Raw genomic sequence first — 20,014 nt, 5'->3', positions numbered from 1 at the left:
TCCTCCGGGGGCCCATTCCAGAGGAAAAAGGAAGGAGCGAGAGAGAAGAGAAGAGAAAAAAAAATAAAATAAAAAATAATAAATAAATAAAATAATAATATTAAAAAAAAAAAAAAAAGAAAGAAAATAATAATAGCACTCTTGCACAACTTCTGACTGGGAGTTTTGATATCCCTCAAATTGAAAATCTTGCGGTCAGGCTCCGCCCTCTAGCTCGACTCCACTAACCTCGTTGTCCCAGTAGTGCTCTCCATAATACGGATGGGTTAAGGCGGATGTTTCCTGTTAATACTCTGGAACTATACTCCTGGACGTTTCCTGTCAATACTTTGGAACTCTTTAGATACTTCAAAATAGACCCGGACATGTACTGTAATGACAGAACTTGAACCTGATTGTAGGGGATCTGTTTACTAAACACAAATATAGTGAAGAACGCAATTCAAGAAAGTAGAGTACTCATAGCAAAACACTTCAAGTGCCCATGAACTCATGAGAATCTGTACTGAACGCTTTATAGGTTCTCAAATGACTGTTATAGGATTGACGATATTTCTTTTTCAGTCAACAGAATGACTGTAATTTTGTACTTTTCTTATGTATATATCGATTTTTGTATCTATGTAATTTTTCTTCTTTATTTGTTTTACTTATTTAGTGATATTTTATTATATGATACTCTCTAATAAGTGTTGTTGGATGTATGTATGAGCCACTCTCCTAGATAATTTCCGCACATAGGTGTACATAACTTAAATAATTTCTGTACATAACATCTAGCAGAAATAGGTCTCCCAGCGAACGTCTACAAGGACCTCCAGAAAATCGTAATCCTGAACACCTGTAGGATAGTCAGAGAGTTCTTCGACCAACACCAGACATAACATCAACCATCCAGTGTACTTGGCTGCAATATCGGTCACGAAGTGGAACCCCCATTCAGGGGAAAATAATAATAATATAATAATATACTTATGTCTCAAAACTTAGGTTTTTTTTGGTAGAGAACCCATATAATAAATTCTGCCATCATTCCTTTGGATCAGGAATATGCTTGTGATCATGTTGATACACCGAACTAAAAACAAACATTCTTGGTCAAGAAACAGTGCAGATAGAGGTCTGTCATGTTATTGTAGACCCATATACACTGAGTGGTCACTGACTTATGAACACCCCTATGAAAATTTGCTATTTGCTATTTGTTTTTTAGGAGCATTAGCAACTAAGGCCATATTGCTCCGTGAATATGCGGTGGTCATTCCCTGACCTCTCGGCATCTTCCGTATTTGGTAGTCACGGGCTCGAACCACGGTCTAATCAAGAAGCGTGTACTGCAAAACTGCAAAGATCAGCGAAAGGTTGAACTTAGAGGTGAGCGCTGGGTCCGACGACTTGTACAGAGGAATATGCGCAGCACTGTTGAAGAGTTGACTAACCAATACAACATGGGCCAACCCGGAACAATATCTGGCATGACCATGCGTCGCACGCTCGCACGTATGGGCTATACCAGCAGACGACGCCTACGGCATCCACTCCTAACCAAGGTTCATCGACGTAAAAGATTCGCCTGATGCAAAGAGCATGCAAGTTGGAAGTTAAAAGACTGGAAGGTGTGATGGTCGGATGAGTCACGTTATTTACTCCATACCGTGGATGGTCGTGTACGGATTTGGCGTAAACAACAGGAGGCTCTTGATCCATCAAGCATGGTATCAAAAATGCAGGTCGGTGGAGGCGTTTGTATAGTGCGGAGCATGTTTCACTGGCAGGAACTTGGATCCCTGGTGCATGTGGAACAAGCTGTCGTCTACTGCTTGCTGACTGTGTACACCCGGATATGTTGCACTTTTTCCAGAATGGCGATGGTGTCTTCCAAGATGACAATTCGTCGAGCCATCGGGCACTTGTTGTGCAGGAATGGTTTGGAAACACAGTTCTGACTTCCAGCATATCGATTGGCCTCCGAACTCCACCGATATCAATCCCATAGAGCACTTGTGGGACACTATGGAAAGGTATATAAGGCGTCTGGATACACCAATCACCTCTATACTTGCATTGCTGACCGCATTACACACAGTTTGGTTGACCATACCTTCCGAACGGTCCGACATCTTGTTGAATCAATGCCACGTCGGATAACTGCTGTACTGAGGGCAAAAGGAGAACCTAAGTATTAGGTTGGTGGTCACATTCAGTGATACCTCAGTGTATTCTGGCAGTGCATTGGCTTTAATCACATTCCTGCCTACACCGGTTAGAAAAGGCCGAGGTTCAAATTTGTTAATGACGCAAGGATCTTTCATGGACTATTTTCACTCTGTGGCAGAGCTAGTCGATATCAGTAGTAGTGAGCACTTGTTTTCCCCCAGAAACTCAGGATTTTCTTTCTACCGAAACAGGTAAATGGACCAGAGAAGACACGCAATTGAAGGGCGTAGTACATGCGGTAGATCAGATCGTTGTCGGGTAGCGCTAAAATGAATGTTTTTTTTTGCATCCGTGTATAGCCACTGACCACTTGTGTTCCGAAGTCCAAGGATACACCTCCTACGCTGTCTCATATACTGGTTTCCTTTAAAAGGCATCCAGTTGAATCGTTATCGTGGGTAGCACAGTTGGCAGAATGATCGTCCCACCCCCTGGTAAAAAGTCTTGGATTGGAATCTCGATAATGAAGGGAAGAATTTTTATGGGTCTTTTTCACAACATGGCTGGGATAGTCGGTCTCAGAGGAAGGTAACGTTTATTTTTTTTGTCTCGAGGCTCTGGCACTTCGTCCAGCAAAGAGCAAATCTCTCACAGAACGCCAGTAATTTACAGACATATTATAGAGGGGGCAATATGGCCTAAGTTACAGACGCAACTAAACCTTACAACAAATAAATAACAACGAGAGGCGTGTACGCTTAAACTAACACAGCTATGACCTAATTCGTAACAAGATGTCAGGTTCAAGCCCTCAGAGGAACAAACTGTTCTCTTCCTTAAACTTAGACTGCTAGTGTTATTGACACTAGCAGTCCGAGCAAAAATTAACGAAGAGGAAATACCCTGCATGGTTGTGTGCTGAATTAAGGCACACTATATCAGACTTCAGAAAGATATAAAACGTTTAAAAATTTAAAAAGTAAGTGCTTTAAAAGTATAAATGTAATATACAGAGAGGAAATGTTAAACTGATGGTAATGTTTTCAATTAATATTTCTTTGAGTTGGTTTTAAATTACTAAATAAGAATATACTCAAATACAGTAAACTCCCGCTATTCGCGGGGGTTACGTTCCTGAGAAATGCCGCGAATACCGAAAACGCGAATACTGAGTTATGGCTCCCATAGTAATAAAGGGGTTCCGTTCCAAAGTTTGAAATATATAAGAAAAACTAGTCTAAAATTTTGTCTGTGTAGGTATTATATGTACCTTCATAATATGACTATGTACATAGACAGTACGTAGTGAAATGCAAGCATATGGCATTGAAATGAAAATAAGAAACAATTTAATATTAAATGTAATATTTATTAGAAATTTCAAACAAATCTTTCAAACCAGCGTCTTTGCTAGCTAAAAAACCTATCCCGCCAGTGCTATCACCAGTTTCGCTAAAGCGTTGATAAGGAGTTTTGCGTTTTGAGTTTTCACGAATGATGAGTGAAGTTAACGGAATTTTATTTTGAGTTCGGTCTTCTATCCACAGATTTAAAGCTTTTTCCATCTTTTCTAATTTAACATCACGAGTTACAGAGCGAATTTTTGAAGCAATTAGCGCGTTTTCACGGACACTACGGCGGATTTTTTCTTCCGATTTTTTGATTGATCGTACCGTTGACTCATTGATTTTATAATGTTTTGCCACTGAAGAGAGACACTTTCACCATTAGAAATTTTGTCTAATAACTCAATTTTTTTCGCTAATGTCATCACCTTCTTTGATATTTTCACATTTCTCTTGCTATTCGTAGTCATATTTTTGTAGGGGTTAGAAAGAACTTGTCCACAATAAAGTCACATTCTTCCGTTAACACACTCGAAAAAGTCTGTTTTACACTGCAAAACGGTAGATTTATTACTTTTGTAAGCATATCAATTTATAAATTTATTCAATTTATAAGCATATAAATTAAAAGCAAACGACGAAACCTTCCATAACAAGCGCATAACACATACTGAACAAGGATTAGCGAGAAACATTCACGCTCGCGATTTTGTCACCCCTCTCCCCCCACCCACTGAGCGCTGTTTTGACCGGGAAAGATAATTTTAGCCACGCCCATGTTTTTTTTTTATGGCGGAAAATATTCACGGCGCTTTAAAATCCACATTTTTTAGGTTTCATTTTATATTAAATCGGCGATCGCGAATACGCGAAACCGCGAATAGCGGGGGTTTACTGTATAGTGGTTCACACGGTCGCATTTCTACTGTGCTCCGTGTTTTCTTAGCCTCATAGCAGATAAAGATAGTAGCAGTTGTTCCGGTTTTTATGAGGTGGGAGGAGTAGTCTGATTATACATAGTCAGAATTACTGTTTTGTTTGAAAACTATTTATTTTTGGAACTAATATTTATTAATATCAATAGGGATCAGTAGAAAAGAATAGCGTACTGGTTTATTGTTCTGCATGTGTTTTTTTTTTTTTTTTTTTTTTTTTTTTATAATCTAGCAGTTGATTAGTTTTCACTGCAAAGTAATTAGTTTGAGTTTACTGTTCGAAATTAATAAGAACTAACACATTGTTAGCTGTTTAGTTGGATAATTGAATTTCATAAGAATTATGGAAGGATCAAGTGGAACAGTTAGGAAGCATACAGTGGGATCTGATACAGGGGAGGACGGTTCCCCCCTACTTCCACCTAAAGTGCCACAGTCACGGGAAGAGTTTATAAAATATGGGGAGTTTGTATACTCTCGAGGACGTAGTCAGGATCAGTTTAGAGCTTATGGGAATACGGACATTCAGTTAGCGCATGAAGAGGAAGTTAGTGAACAAGTAACTGTGAATAATACTGAGGTGCAACTTATACCAAGTCAGGATGTTGAAACTATGACAGATGAGCTATACAATGTACAAGATGTATCGTCAAGGTGTGAGGAGATTTCTAAAATGAGGAAAGATATTAGGAGCTTCCTCTTGGCAGAAGTTAATAAGGTTACAAAGAAGGCAGGAGACATAATTATGGACAAGTGGGCTAAGTTAGAAACAGCGACTACGGCTGTATTAATAGAAAATGAAAAACTTAGAGCTTGAAATGCTGAGATTAGTAAACGGGCGAATTTATTAGAACATTTAATTCAAACATTTTCGTCTGAGCCTTATAGTAAGACTGAGGCCCACAAAGAGCGCAAGTGCAGGGGGTGGAAGTAAAGCGTACTTATGCGGAGATAGCGAGTGGTACTCGTCCTAAGGAAGGAATACCCAGGTCTGGGGAAAATCTTATGATTCTTCGAGCTTCTGATAGTAGTGAGCTTAAATCGAGTTCTGAAGTGAAAACTGCTGTGGCAAATGCTTTAAAAAATGAAATTAAGTCAGTGAAAGTCCGAGCTCTACGGTTGGTGCGAAATAAAGGTGTGTTATTAGAAACAGCTATAAAGACGGATTTGGTGAATATAGCTGCATCGGATTCTTTGGCGTCTGTTGGAATAACAACGGGTGTTCCAAAAAGGGCAACCCATCTGTGATTATATATGATATTCCTAAGGAGTTAAGTCAGGAAGATATCATTGAAGAATTATACTGTAAGAATTTGGAAGAATGCGGGATCACGTTTGAGGAAGTTAAGAAAGACATAAGTTTTAGGTTTACGACCAAGTCTAGAAGTACAGCTTTTGTACACTGGGTTATTACTCTCTCCCCAAGGTTATATAAGTTTATATCCACATTGGATCGTTTATACTTGGCAGTAAGTTCGCATAGGCACCGCCCCTTTACTATAGTTTCCAGATGTTTTCTATGTCTTGGATACGGACACGTTACGAAATATTGTACTCACAGCTCCCCTACTTGTGGTCATTGTGCAAGAGGGGGGCATGTATATGCTGAATGCCCAAACAAAGATCAGGAGCCAAGCTGTGTTAACTGCAAGCGCCGTAAGCGGGATTGTTGCCATTCAGTAAGGGACGTCAGATGTCCAGAATATCAAAGAGCACTGGAAATGGTACGAACTCGGACTGCTAATGAATAGTTGTAATGAACGAAGAGAGAGGGGGTTGGAAGAAGATCCTGAGTTAACTGAAGTTTTTTATTCTACAGGAATTAAAATAATGCAGATTAATGGACAACGATCGAGATTGGTAGCGGACGAGATTAGGAAGATTAGTGAGGATTTTCAAATTGATTTGGTGGCAATACAGGAACCTTATTGGGCTAGAGTTCCAGGTGAGCAAACATCTAGAATATTTGGTTATCCCTTAACGTCACGAATAATACAACCGGTGCAGGAAGAGCCTAAAACTGGAATTGTGGTCAATAATAGAGATCTAGACGTAGTGGTTGTTCATAGGTTATGTAACCAGTTCGCTACATGTGTTATGGTGGCCTCGGCAAATGTTCAATTCTATTTTATATCTCTGTATTGTGCTCCTTCAATGGACTTTAATAATTGCGTGGATTATTTAGAGTATGTGTTGCTCATTTTAAGACCTAAACAAGTGATTATTTCGACAGACGCTAATGCAAAGTCTCCATTGTGGTATAGTGCAACATCTGACATGAGAGGTTTATTGCTGGAAGAGTTTTTATCGAGCCATAATTTATTTGTAATGAACAAGTCAAATCAACTCTCTACTTTCTGTGGACCAATGGGTGAATCTAATATTGATTTAACTATAACAACTTCTGGTATTAGACATTGTATTTGTAACTGGAAGGTAATGCCTGATTGGACATCAAGTGATCATCGAGCCATATTGTTTTATGTGAAGAATGTGCCGGATTTAACTGGTACTCAAGATCGGATACCACACATTGTTCGGTTTTCGTTGAAATCATTTGATTGGTCCATGTATGAAGCTTCTATTCTTCGGGACTTTTCCTCGGATAAACAACAACAGATAGTTCGTGAATCTGCAATATATTTAGCTAATACTATAGAGGATTCAATAGTAAGAGCGGCATATAAGTCAGGTAGGAAGAAGGTTATTAAACTAAAATCCTGCCCATGGTGGACAAACGAACTGACTGTCTTACGACGGGCTGTATATCGAGCTAGGAGACAGTACCAGCGGCATCGGAATTGGGGTCATTCTGAGGTAGTTAGATTGCATGACAATTATGTATCTCTTAAAAATAATTACAAGAGAACCATGGCAACTCGGAAGAGAGAAACCTGGCAATTGTTTGTAAAACAATCGGGGAGAAACGATCCCTGGGGTTTGCTATATAAGTTGTCAAGAGATAAACTGAGAAGTTTGGAGGTATTTAATACAATTCAAGAGGATTCTACTGAGACTATTGGCTGGGAGGATTCAGTAGATGCAATATTAACCAGGCTGTTCCCGGTTGACGATCCCATCTTAGACTCACAGTGCCAATTCGAACTGCGGAGAAAAAATCAATTTTATGTAGCTAGAGGCAATACCATGGCGTTTACAATAGATGAACTAGCAGGGGTGTTAAAGAAACTTAATTTTGCAAAATGTCCAGGAATAGATTTGATTGAGAACGCATTTATAGTGAGGTTTTTTAAGTTAATACCTAACATGTTACTTTTGTTATATAATAAGTGCCTAGAGGAAGGACTGTTTCCATTGAAATGGAAGATTGCTTTATTGAGGCTAATTAGGAAGCCTGGGAAACCTTTAATTGAGCCTAAGTCGTACCGTCCAATTGTTTTGTTGGCTAATCTGGGGAAAGTGTTAGAGAGGTTAATGGCAATACGTTTACAAGAATTGTTAGAACGCCATGACATGATTACACCTAATCAGTATGGTTTTACACCGGGGAAATCGTGCGAGGATGCTCTTCTGGACTTTCATACATACATTTCAAACTCTGATTCAAAATATGAACTCGCTATATATATAGATTTTGAAGGTGCGTTTGACTCAGTATGGTGGGAGGCAGCTCTTTCTCAACTGTGTCGTGCTGAGTGTTCTAAGCAGTTATACAGTCTGTTCAGGAGTTATTTTTCTGAGAGATATGTGACTGTAAGGTCTAAACATTTTCTCCTTCAAAGACAAATCACGCGAGGTTGCCCTCAGGGCTCTGTATTAGGTCCTTCTATTTGGAATTTAGTGTTACAGAACTGGCTGGTTCGACCACAAGTAAATTGTCACGTGATAGCTTTTGCTGATGATGTCACATTAATTGTGGCAGGTCGATCACGACACGATTTGGAGCAAAATGCAAACCGTGTAATAAATGATATTAATACCTGGGCACAAGGATTTAAGCTTACCATTAGCCCCCAAAAGACCAAAATGATGCTTTTTAAAACCAAACTTGATTTGGGACGACCGCCGCAAATAAAATTAAATGGGAGACAGCTGACTATGGTTTCTGAAACTAAATACTTGGGGCTCATTATTGATCACAAGTTGTCTTATTATGCGCATATAACACATCTACATAGCAAGATTAGGAAATTTGCCGGCTATATTATAAGAGTATCAAGAGGAGATTGGGGTGTGTCCAATAAAACTTTATTTTTATATTATAAGGTGGTGTTTCTGCCTATGGTTACATATGCAGCGGGAGTTTGGTCTCACAGAGTGGCTCTTGTTAGATTTCAGGCTAAATTAAACTCACTACAAAGAACGATGCTTCTCAGTATATTAAGGGTATGTAGAACTGTAGCTACGACTGCACTTCAAGTGATGGCTGGGGCAGTCCCTTTGGATTTGTTCGTGGCTTATCGAGGGCTGTGCTATGGCATTAAGAAGAAAATATCTACTAGACTTGTTGGCATAGAAGTTGACATAAATTCTGATATTAAGAGGGAGAAGAGAAGATGTTTAAATGAGATTGTTAACTTGTGGCAAACAAGATGGGACACTGTATCTACTGGTCGAGTGACAAAGAAATTTATTCCGGATGTTACCTTTTTAAGTGACAGAACAGTTCGAAGTTGGTTTACGCCAAGTTTACAAACATCATTTTTACTAACAGGTCACGGCTCGATGAAAGCGAAATTATTTCAGTTGGGTCTTTCGGATACAGATCTCTGTTTTTGTGGTGAGAGTGAAAGTTGGCACCATATATTATATGTGTGTACAATTTACGATAATGTCAGGGAAATAATCAGGGAAATCATTGCTGAAAATGAGTTAGGTCGGGAAGAGGTGTTTGTATCTAATAGGAGTGTATTTCAATTATTCCAGGATTTTGCAAAGGGAGCCTTTGAACTGAGGAAACGCCTGTTAAACACTTGAACCAGAATAGTGTGTTGAAAAGAATACTGAAGTGGGTCCAGAATGCCCAAGAGACTATTGGTGATGATGAGGAGGATTTTATTTATTTATTATTATTATTATTTTTTTTTTATTATTATTTTTTTTAATTTATTTATTTATTTATTTATTTTTTTTTTTTTTTATTTATTTTTTATTTATTTTTTTTATTATTATTTATTATTATTTTTTTTTTATTTTATTTATTTATTTTTTATTATTATTTTATATATATATATATATATATACACGTGTGTTATTTATTATTATTATTATTATTATTTTTTTTTTTTTTTTTTTTTTTTTTTAAGCTCTGGATTGGGCCCCCAGAGGGTTTTTTTTTTTTTTTTTTTTTTTTTTGTTGTCTCATAACCTGAGACCTTATGCGTCCCATCTACTGGAACTGGCCCACCTTCCCGTGGTGTGGACGAGTATCTAGAAGCAGCCTTCCTGGTGATAGCTGCTTCTCGGTAGCTAAGAGGTCAGCATAACACAACAACATAACATGCATTAAACTACACGAACATTGCACTACTACACGCTGGCCTGTTTTGCAGAGTCTGTTCAACGTACAAAGAAACGAGGTGGATTTGAACGGACGTTCTAGGAGCCACCCTACCTATACACACACACACACACATGTATAGTGGTTCACGCGATTTCCAGAAAGGTTAAATGCACGAAATGTACCAGTGCCAGTTTGGGTGTGCGTAATACTATATGGTTCTTTCAGAGAAAAAAAGAAGCAATTAATTTGAGTTATTAAAAATTGTTTTTCCTGGTAAATGGCAGCCTTCTGCGTCTCTTTAAAAAGTACAACCAGAAACATCTTTTCAAGTTGAATTTCAAGTTTCCCCGTTAGATGGCAGCACTTATCTGCCATCTAGCGGGGAAACTTTTATTCATTTTTAATCAACTTTTCATTTCCCACACTAGATGGCAGACAAGTGCTGCCACCTAGTGTGGAAAATGAAAAGTTGATTAAAAATGAATAAAAAATAAATCTAATTAAAAATTTACCCCTGTAATGAAATTAAACAATAAGAGGACCATCTGGCTGGCGCGACCCGACGATAGCAGTGCCATCTGTTGGAAAATTGAGAGAAATGCAAATTTTGATAAAAATTTAAAAAAAAAAGTGAGTCTAATTAAAAAGTAGGCGGTTATAATGAAAACAGACTCAAGTCGACTGTTTTTTTTTTTTTACAGAGAGATCAACCGCGGATCGTTGCACGTCAAACTCGCTTTCAGAAGCACGAATACGTGTTAGAATCGACACCTAATGTACTCACTTGTAACTTCCTATGTTTACATTTTTTTTTCTGAATTCTAACGTAATTTGGAATATAATCTCGAAAACTGCCATTATTAAGTCATAATCCCGAAGAAATTGTGAAAAATTCCCAGGGGATCGTCTTAAAGGTGCCACCGCTTCTTGACACAGTAAACGGTTTTCCAAGGTGTTCTGTTAGCAAACGATTGATCCAGATTAGACGCAAAGGAAACTTTTGATTTGAATAATAGCTGAATGAAACTAAATTCGTAGAAAACAACTGCGGGGGCATATTTTTTAATATATACTGCCTTAGAAAGCACCAGTGATAAATCCGGTAAGTTTTGTTTTGATCTCCTGAGGGCTGCAAAGACCTTTATAGCGATTTAACTGAAAGTATTTCTTCAATGCCGAGTATCTGGCCGATGCGAGAACAGGACTCGTTTATTTCAAAAGAGAAATAAGTCGAAATATCACCTGACTTCAACGACAGGGAAGCGATACAGAAAATATTGCTTGACATCTCCTTTATTTTTTATGCCACTCAGTTTCAAAAAATATATATTTGTCATACTACAGTAATAATTTAATTTTCTTTCTAGGATGGATATCCATATCGAACAAAACAGCTTCACTTCATAAAGGCAGGGTATCTTTTAAAAGCTGCATGGTATATAGTAAAACAGTTCCTCAGTGAGAAGATGCAAAATCGGGTAAGTATTCCTCTGTCCCGGAAACATCTCTGATGAATCCTCGATTGATAAATCATTGCACATATCTTGATAAACCATTTCACTTATGAATCCTCGATTGATAAAGATCATTGCACATATTTTGAATATAACAACGGGTTAAAAAACAAAAAAAAAAAAACGTAATAACTATGGAGTTGATCTTTTTAAATTTGAATTCCGATAAATCTGCTGGAATTTTGCGGAAAATCCCTGAGCGGCGCTCATGATAGTCTATGTGAGGAGAAGTTTTCTTAAGAAAGAGTCAGAATTTTAATAAAATTAACTAAAGGGGAAGAGCTCCTCGGCTGTTACACGCACTTCTCTAAAAATACTGGTGTACCTGACCTGGCTCCACGGGCTTAGTGCGGGCAACGTTCAGCCTCAGCAAGGGTCCAGCGGCTGAATGGCCAGATGAACCACGGTACACGACACTACACCCAACAATATCCATACACTTTTAAATCTCTGGCCTTCAGAGCGTACTCACGACAATGTAGACTACGGGGAGATGGGGGGAACCCCCTGGTGTCGTTAGATCCTAAACACACTATACACACTTTGAATGTCCCTTGTCTAAACACACACATACACAAAAATTCCCAGGCCTGTAGATAGTGTTACTGCTTTCATCACAGATTTTCCAAGGTGGAGTTCGATTAGCATCTAGGTGCCACCCAAAACAAGTACACTACATTGTTTGAATGCCCCCGACATTGATAAAATTCTATGCAACGAGAGGAGAAGAGAACAAAATTACAACATTACCACCTACAGAAAATTACTTCAAAGCCTAACATGTATTTCATATATGTTCTCCTCCAACATCATCAGTTTCTGCAACATCATTGAAATACACCCAAGTAAAATATGTTTCGAAAAGAAATACAGAAAACAAATCTTGGCTGAAACCTTCTCCGTGGTTCAATTCTGACGCAGCACGAGCGATTCCAGAAACCGATCTGATTAGTTCTATAGATCAGAAGCTCCCATGACGACGGCTGAGAGGGTCAATTCGGAATGTGTTTTCTACTTCGGAGTTTACCAATCGTCATTCTTTATGATGAAGCCCAAAATGGACCTCGGACTTCTTCCTACTAATCGCATTGATCCATTTTAAGGCTTACGTAGACGTGGTGCCACCCGGAAATTGGGGATGATGAGTTTCAGTACGGCTTGTATAATGTATTTAGGAAGGATAGGGTAGGTAGATAGAAGGGGTGCTGGGGTAATGCTTCTTATCAGAAGCAGCCTGAGTGCGACGATAGCTTTTACGGATTCAGACGTTTCACATGCTAGTATAGAATCTGTATGGTGTGAGATAGCTGGAAACAAAGGTAGGAGTAATCTACAGACTAGGTGATTGTGAAGCCTCTACTTGCAAATGGAATGGGCAAGTAAGCGTCAATGTCTTATTATGGGTGATTTCAATTTGCCTCTAATTGATTGGAGTAAATGGGAAGGAAACTCGACATGGGGAACAAAATTTTTAAATCAACTAGATGACTGTTATTTGTATCAACATGCCAGGGAAAGTGCTACAGAAAAGAAGATCGTAGACCTCATCATCCCACATGAATCAGATGACATAACAGGGCTGACAGTAGAGGAACCAGTAGCAGGAAGTGATCACGGAGTTCTACGGTGGATCATGACGAGAGAGGTAGCAGAAGTAAAAGGCAAAGGAATGGGTTTTAATTTCAGAAAAGGAAATTATGATGCCTTAAGGTACTACATGGCCTCTATTAACTGGATAGATATCGCGCAGAGAATGAATACAATTGAACTGTGGTACGCTTTTAAAACATTAATCACCGATGCCTTGAATGCGTATATACCATTAAAAAAATACTCCACGAGAAGGGTTCCAAGTTGGATGAATAGTGAAGTTGCCGCATTACTGAGCAGAAAAAGGTGGCATGGGAAGGTTACAGAGCAATAAAAGTACTGAAGCCTATAACAGCTACAAGGTGATGTGTAATAGAGCCACAGAAAAGGTTCGACAGGCAAAGGCAGTTTATGAGAAATCACTAGCAAACAGAGCAAAGAGGGGGGATAAAGGATTCTTCACATATATAAATACCAAGAAGAAAAGAACAAACCAAGTCGTATTAAATACAAGATAGTATTAAATAGAAACCAAATAGTATTAAATACACCAGCTGCTGTTGCAGATGAACTCAACAGTTATTTTGCATCGATGGACAAATCATGTTTAACAAATCTGGTTCGCTATTTCGAAAGGGTCACTCACGAGCTGGATTTAGGGAATAATTTGGACATTGTTTATTTAGATTTCAGCAAAGCTTTTGACTCAGTCTCACATGAGCGGTTGCTTTATAAGCTGGAACAGGTTGGAATCACTGGGAAAATCCTTAGATGGATAGCAGGATGGCTGCAGGGCAGGAGGCAGAGGGTTGTGATAAAGGGCTATTCTTCATATTGGGTTGATATATTAGTATTAGTAATACTAACAAGGTCCGCATGGCGCAAGAAAGCCTATGGCTTATTCTGCACCGGCAAAAAAAAAAGAAAAAAACCCGAAACCAGAAAAAAAACAATGATATAAAAAATAATAATAATAATAACATTTAATAAAAGAAAAGGAAATTACACCTATCATCCTATGCGCTTCCCTTACCCGAAAAAAATTATTATTATTTTAGGGTTGCCCGTAATTAAATACATTAGCCCTAATTTGTGTCTGTAAATTGCGTATGTTCTATGGTCGATTTGCCTATTTTGCTGGACGAAAAAACACCAGTTTCTGAGGGAAAAAACCTTGCTATCTACGCCTGAGACCAACTAACTCAGCCACGGAATGAAAAAAGCCCATTAAAGTTCCCCGCGTCATTGACGGGATTCGAACCCAGGCCTTTTCCACACGGTGTGGGGAGGGCGGTGACGATACGACTGTGCTATCCGCGCAGACACCATACCCCAAAGTACTATCCATATGACCTTTGAATTTCCCCAAACTGTCGGCCTCTACCACCCATGAAGGCAACTTATTCCAGTAATTTATAACTCGCTGGCTAAAATAAAACTTCCTGCAGTCCAATCTAAACATTTCCCCCCGTAACTTGAATTTGTCCCCTAGTTCTAGCATCATTTATAATCTTGAAAATTTCGTCCTCATTCATTTTACTGATGCCTCTCAGAGCCTTAAAACCTCAATCAAATCTCCTCTACTGTGTCTAGTTTCCAAACTTTGCAACCCACATATTCGAAGTCTCTCTTCATAAGGACGCCCTTTTGCCGATCTCACCAGGCGAGTTACCCTTCTTTGTACCCTTTCAAGAAGCTCGATGTCTTTCTTTAGGTGCAAATGTAAGCAGTGGGGTTCCCCAAAGATCAGTATTAGGACCACTGTTGTTTTTAATTTTCATAAACGACATTGATGAAAGAATAGAGGGCGTGATGTCTAAATTTGCAGATGATGTTAAAATTGGTGGAGTAGTTAATGATCACTGTCAAGCTCAGCTTCTTCAGAGAGACCTAAATAGACTTCAGGAATGGTCAGAAAAATGGCAGCTATGCTTTAATCCAACAAAGTGTAAGGTATTACACCTGGGAAACAGTAATCCCAAAAAAACCTATTCACTTGGTGGAGTTCAACTAAACCCAGTACTGGAGGAAAGGGACTTGGGTGTTACGATACGGTCAGACATGAAATTCTCTAAGCATTGTAAATAGGTTGCAAGGAAGGCCCATGGTGTCCTATCGATGATCTATCGAACTTTTGCAAGTAAAGATAGGGACGTGATAATCCCATTATATAAGGCTTATGTTAGACCACACTTGGAATACTGTGTTCAAGTATGGAGACCGCACCTAAAGAAAGATATCGAGCTTTTTGAAAGGGTGCAAAGACGGGTAACTCGCCTGGTGAGTTCGGCAAAAGGGCGCAAAGACGGGTAACTCGCCTGGTGATTTCGGCAAAAGGGCGCCCTTATGAAGAAAGACTTCGAATATGTGGATTGCAGAGTTTGGAAACTAGACACCTTAGAGGAGATTTGATTGAGGTGTTTAAGGCTCTGAGAGGCATCAGTAAAATGAATGAGGACGAAATTTTCAAGATTATAAATGATGCTAGAACAAGGGGACATAAATTCAAGTTACGGGGGGGGAGAAATGTTTAGATTGGACTGCAGGAAGTTTTATTTTAGCCAGCGAGTTATAAATTACTGGAATAAGTTGCCTTCATGGGTGGTAGAGGCCGACAGTTTGGGGAAATTCAAAGGTCATCTGGATAGTACTTTCGGGTGGAGGAAGCGCAAAGGATGATAGGTTTAATTTCCTTTTCTTTTACTAATTATTATTATTTATTTATTTTATTTTTTATTTTTTTTTATCATTGTTTTATTCTTTTTTTTTTTTTTTTGGCCGGTACAGCACAAGCCATAGGCTTTCTTGCACCATGCGGCCATTAGTAATACTAATTTCTGTTCATTTTTATGTAATTAATTTTATTTAATTTACTCTTGTTCTCATACATTTATTTTTATTTTATTTATTCCCATTACATCATAAATCTCTTATTTTATTATTGTTATATATTAATTATATTTCTCTTGAGTCTTATAATCATTATTTTAATTACTGACGTGTAACTAATGTAAACTCCGCTAGCACCTTGCTTTCCACGGTTGAGATTATGATCTCCAACTGAATAAATAAATAATTAAATAAATAAATATAAGTGCTTCGTAAGACTTGGAGAGATTCCTTTACGCTGGAGGAGTACCAACTGATTGTTAAAAGAGGTTCTTAGAGTGAAGTTGGTACCTATAGACCAGGTATTCTGACTTCAGTTCTAGTGAAGACCTTGGAAATAATGATTAGGTGTGCAATCCAGGGTCATTTAGATAGAAATGCAATTCTGAAAGACAGTCAAAGATTTGTTATAAGAAATTCAGAATTTACTAACGTGGTAAGAAATGTTGACACTAGTTACTCATCAACTAGATGTGGGGAACAATTTCGTCATACTTTATTTGGATTTATGAGTTGGTACTGTATAAGCTTGAACGACCTAAGATAGAGCATACGGTGGCTGAAGGGTAGAAGGTTGTGATTAATGAATATTCTTCAAATCGGTGTAACATCAAAAATGCGGTCCCCAAGGATCATTTTTTGGAGTACTGCATTTTCTGATTTACAAAAACGAAATTGACAAGGGGAGAGAGGGCATGATGTCAAAATTTACAGTTAATGTAAAGATTGAAAGAGTCGTTAATGATCAGTGTCAAGTAGCCCTCCTTCTAAACGAGTTGGACAGGCATCAAGGATTTAATGCAGCAAAATTCGAAGCATCCGAAAAGCCCATGCTGTCCAATCCATGATTTATCGAATAATAATCTGTAGAGATGGGATCGACATAATCCCACTGTATAAAGTATTTGTAAGACTGCATTTTAAAGGCTGCGTCCTTGTATGGAGATTTTATCTGGAAAAAAGACATTGACTTCTTTAAAGTGTCCAAAAGCGGAAACCTCGCATGATGAGATCGAAACAGGGCGACCCTAGGAGGAAAGACTTCGATTATGTGGGCTACAGAGCTTGGCAACCAGGCGCTGTACAGGGGACCTGAATGAGGTCTGTGAGGCTCTGAGAGTGGTTAGTAAAATGAATGAAGGCTACATATTATTTACGAATTTGAACGTTATGCACTAACTCAAAGTGTCAGTTTTTTGTAAAATGATATTTGCTACATTTCCAGAAGAACAATGTGATTCTGTGGTAATGCCTGATGGTTTGAATGTTTGCCCACCAATTTTGCGGAATTATCCTATTTGTCATCAACAATTTTTTAAATCGAAACTCAATTTTTTTGTAACATAACATTTGTTAAATATTTAGATGAACAATCCAATTCTATTGAATTGGATTGTTCATCTAAAAATCTAAATAGTACTGAAAGTAAAAAAAACATTCCATAACCTCCCCATCTGATTTTAAATACCTTAAAATGAAAATTAATTATTTCACAACTCCCATCGGGCTTCGAATTAACTATAATAGAAAAACATTTGGATTTGCTTCGTTAATAAAATTGTTCAACAACTATTGCTGCATAATATAAAAAAAAAAATCATTAATGAAGCAATAAAAAGTTAATTTTGCAGGAGCCGCAATACTGATACTTTCTCAGATGTCTTTTTAAGAAATCATGAAATTCTGCAAGATAACATATCCGAGTTATTAAGCTACACTTATGACTCGAACCCACATATTCATTTCGGCCTCTTAAACGAGGTCTTGAATTAGCAAGCAATTCAAAAACCGCAAAACAAGATTGAGTACCTCTCGCCGTTAATAACTTATTTTTCAAATTGAAGTGCCAGTTGGGAATCAACTCGTTCTGTTAGTTTGGTTTTATTGAAAAAAAAAATTAGTATTTGGGGATATCCTTATATTAGAGTTGTGTTAGCAATACTGTGGTATTAGGATTTGGTGCCATTTGATCTCGATGCATATAATGCGATTACCGATTCTGAACATAGGTCAGAAATCCTGTGGCACGCTTTTCGCACCTTGTAGATTCAATTACCCGAAGGATCCACGCTGTTCTGAGGGCTAAAGGGAAGGCAGGTCACTCGCTCTTAGGGTACTCGATCGTGTTCAAAGTGTACTCGATGAAGTGTCAACTCAGTGTAAATTGCAATTGTCAGAAAATATGTATATTTTCGGCCAGTAATGCTTAAACTCAAGTTAAGTCCATTCTGCGCATATTTATTTAATTATTGAATGTATTCTCTTTCAGTTTGTTTTCCATGATAGTTTTGAGACCCTACATGAATACATCTCCCCGGCTCTTCTTCCATCAGAATACGGTGGAAATCTCGGCCCTATGGAAGGACTCTCGGTGTATAATGAAATAGCAAAGTGGCATCCGGAGTACTTGAAGGGTCTTCAATATGGTTTCAAATCTCCAAAGCGCTAACTGTTTATCCAGGGTGTTTGTATCCAACGTAAATTTGTGTAAAGGAAGCATTCGAATTGTCTTGTTGTGCTTATAAAGAGATTTAAAGATCATAGGGACTTAGTTTGAAATGTTCGCCGTCTAAATCTAGTAGGACCGATTTCTTATTACATGCTGCAGTATTGCCAGTTTTACCTAATACAAAGTGGACAGGTGGTTTTCGACCTTTTTTTGTTCCCAGCCAAAATGTTGCTCCAATTCGTGTATACAACTGGAATAAAGTTTTCAAATTTAAGGTAAAAATATTCATCGTCAATTTCATAACTGTTTATCGGAAGTACTTCCCATTGAACAGAATAAATTTACTAAACAAAATGGGAATTTTTAATAAAGATTTTTTTAAAAAGAGAGAAGTGATTTGTGAGTTACTTAATAGTGATCTATAAATTACTTAATAAAATAAAATAAATGTTCTGTTTATACTGTGGGACAACCACGGCCAGAAGAGTTCAAAAGATAATACAGAGAACACAAGAAACAGCGCCGTAATTAGCAGTCACAGGATTGAATCCCAGTCACTTGCAGCACGTGTACTTATGCACCTTCGTGCTTGACTACTTGGCTGCGCTGAGGCCTGTAAGTTTGTAAATTTGTTTGAATTAAAATAACGAATTATTAAAAAGCCTTTGAGCATCTGGAACCTAAACACAAAGTCTTACAATTAAATTCCTGAATTGAGTTCAAAGCACACAGTCGAAGAGCATGGTGCAAAGGGCAGTAGCAGAGGGCTTACAAGTATTTCTCTCAACAATTTTACATGTATCGAAAGTCGTTCGGATGCAGTCTTGTTTAGAGGTAAGGGAGTCTTGTTATGTGGTGATGCAAAGAACGAAAATTCAATTTTGTTTCAAGCTATAGAAAACTGCGACTGTAACCTATGTATCGGTAACACCAGCATATGGTAAAGATGTTCTGATTCGCTTCCTTTTTTCACTGGTGTCAGATTTAGGATTACCAGGGAGTGTGTGGATAATGAGGTGCACTGTAGAAGTTCAGCAACTCTTCTAACACAAAAATGGTGCACTCGTGAATAGCACTGTTGGTATAAACACCGTCTTGGAAAAGACACCAGTTCGAATCTCATCAATAAAGCGAAGCATTTTTAAGGGTATTTTTCGAAACGCGAATGAGTTAGTCGGTCTCAAACGAAGACAGCATGGTTTTTACTCCCGAACACCAGGATTTTCGTCCGGCAAACGGCAATTGGCCACAGAACGTATCATGCAATTTTCAGTAATGTTATGTCGGTTCAATTCGGCCGAAGTTGCTGATGCGCGTAAACTCTACCACAATATTGGGCAATAACAGAAATAGTAGAAAAAATTAGCACATTGATGTCGACTGATCGTGGAATGATGTAAAATCAATTTTAAGTTACAAAGGATCCTACGCACAAGGCTGACAGAAGATTTGGAAGAGGAGAACATCGGTCCTAGTTTCGTTTCACATGAACAAGAGCTGCTCAGACTCCAAACATTGAAACAGTTATTATTATTAATATTATTCCGCTGCTAGAGGGGGCTAAGAGTAAGCATGGCTACTGTATTAGCGCTATGAGTAGATTGGAAATCTTTGCCATTTGTAAATTGCTAAATTCTTTCTTTAGTTGTTTATTTCGTGTAAGTGCATTA

General features: G+C 38.1%; 1 protein-coding gene across 1 annotated transcript in view; it reads left to right on the top strand.

The window, feature by feature from the left end:
* LOC150077705 (alpha-tocopherol transfer protein-like) overlaps positions 1-18,656 on the top strand; it is a 62,608-nt gene extending 43,952 nt beyond the window's left edge. The window contains exons 6-7 of the mRNA XM_090385512.1: positions 11,270-11,380; positions 18,165-18,656. Coding sequence (XP_090241638.1) covers positions 11,270-11,380; positions 18,165-18,344 — 291 coding nt within the window. The 3' untranslated portion in view covers positions 18,345-18,656. The remainder of the gene's footprint in view (positions 1-11,269; positions 11,381-18,164) is intronic.
* Positions 18,657-20,014: the final 1,358 nt, after the last annotated feature.

The sequence above is a fragment of the Mastigoproctus giganteus genome, chromosome 11 (assembly GCF_048544385.1).
Source record: "Mastigoproctus giganteus isolate SK-2022 chromosome 11, ASM4854438v1, whole genome shotgun sequence".
NCBI classification, from domain to species: domain Eukaryota; kingdom Metazoa; phylum Arthropoda; class Arachnida; order Uropygi; family Thelyphonidae; genus Mastigoproctus; species Mastigoproctus giganteus.
Note: the sequence above shows the minus strand (reverse complement) of the source record. Positions and strands in the feature narration are given on the sequence as shown.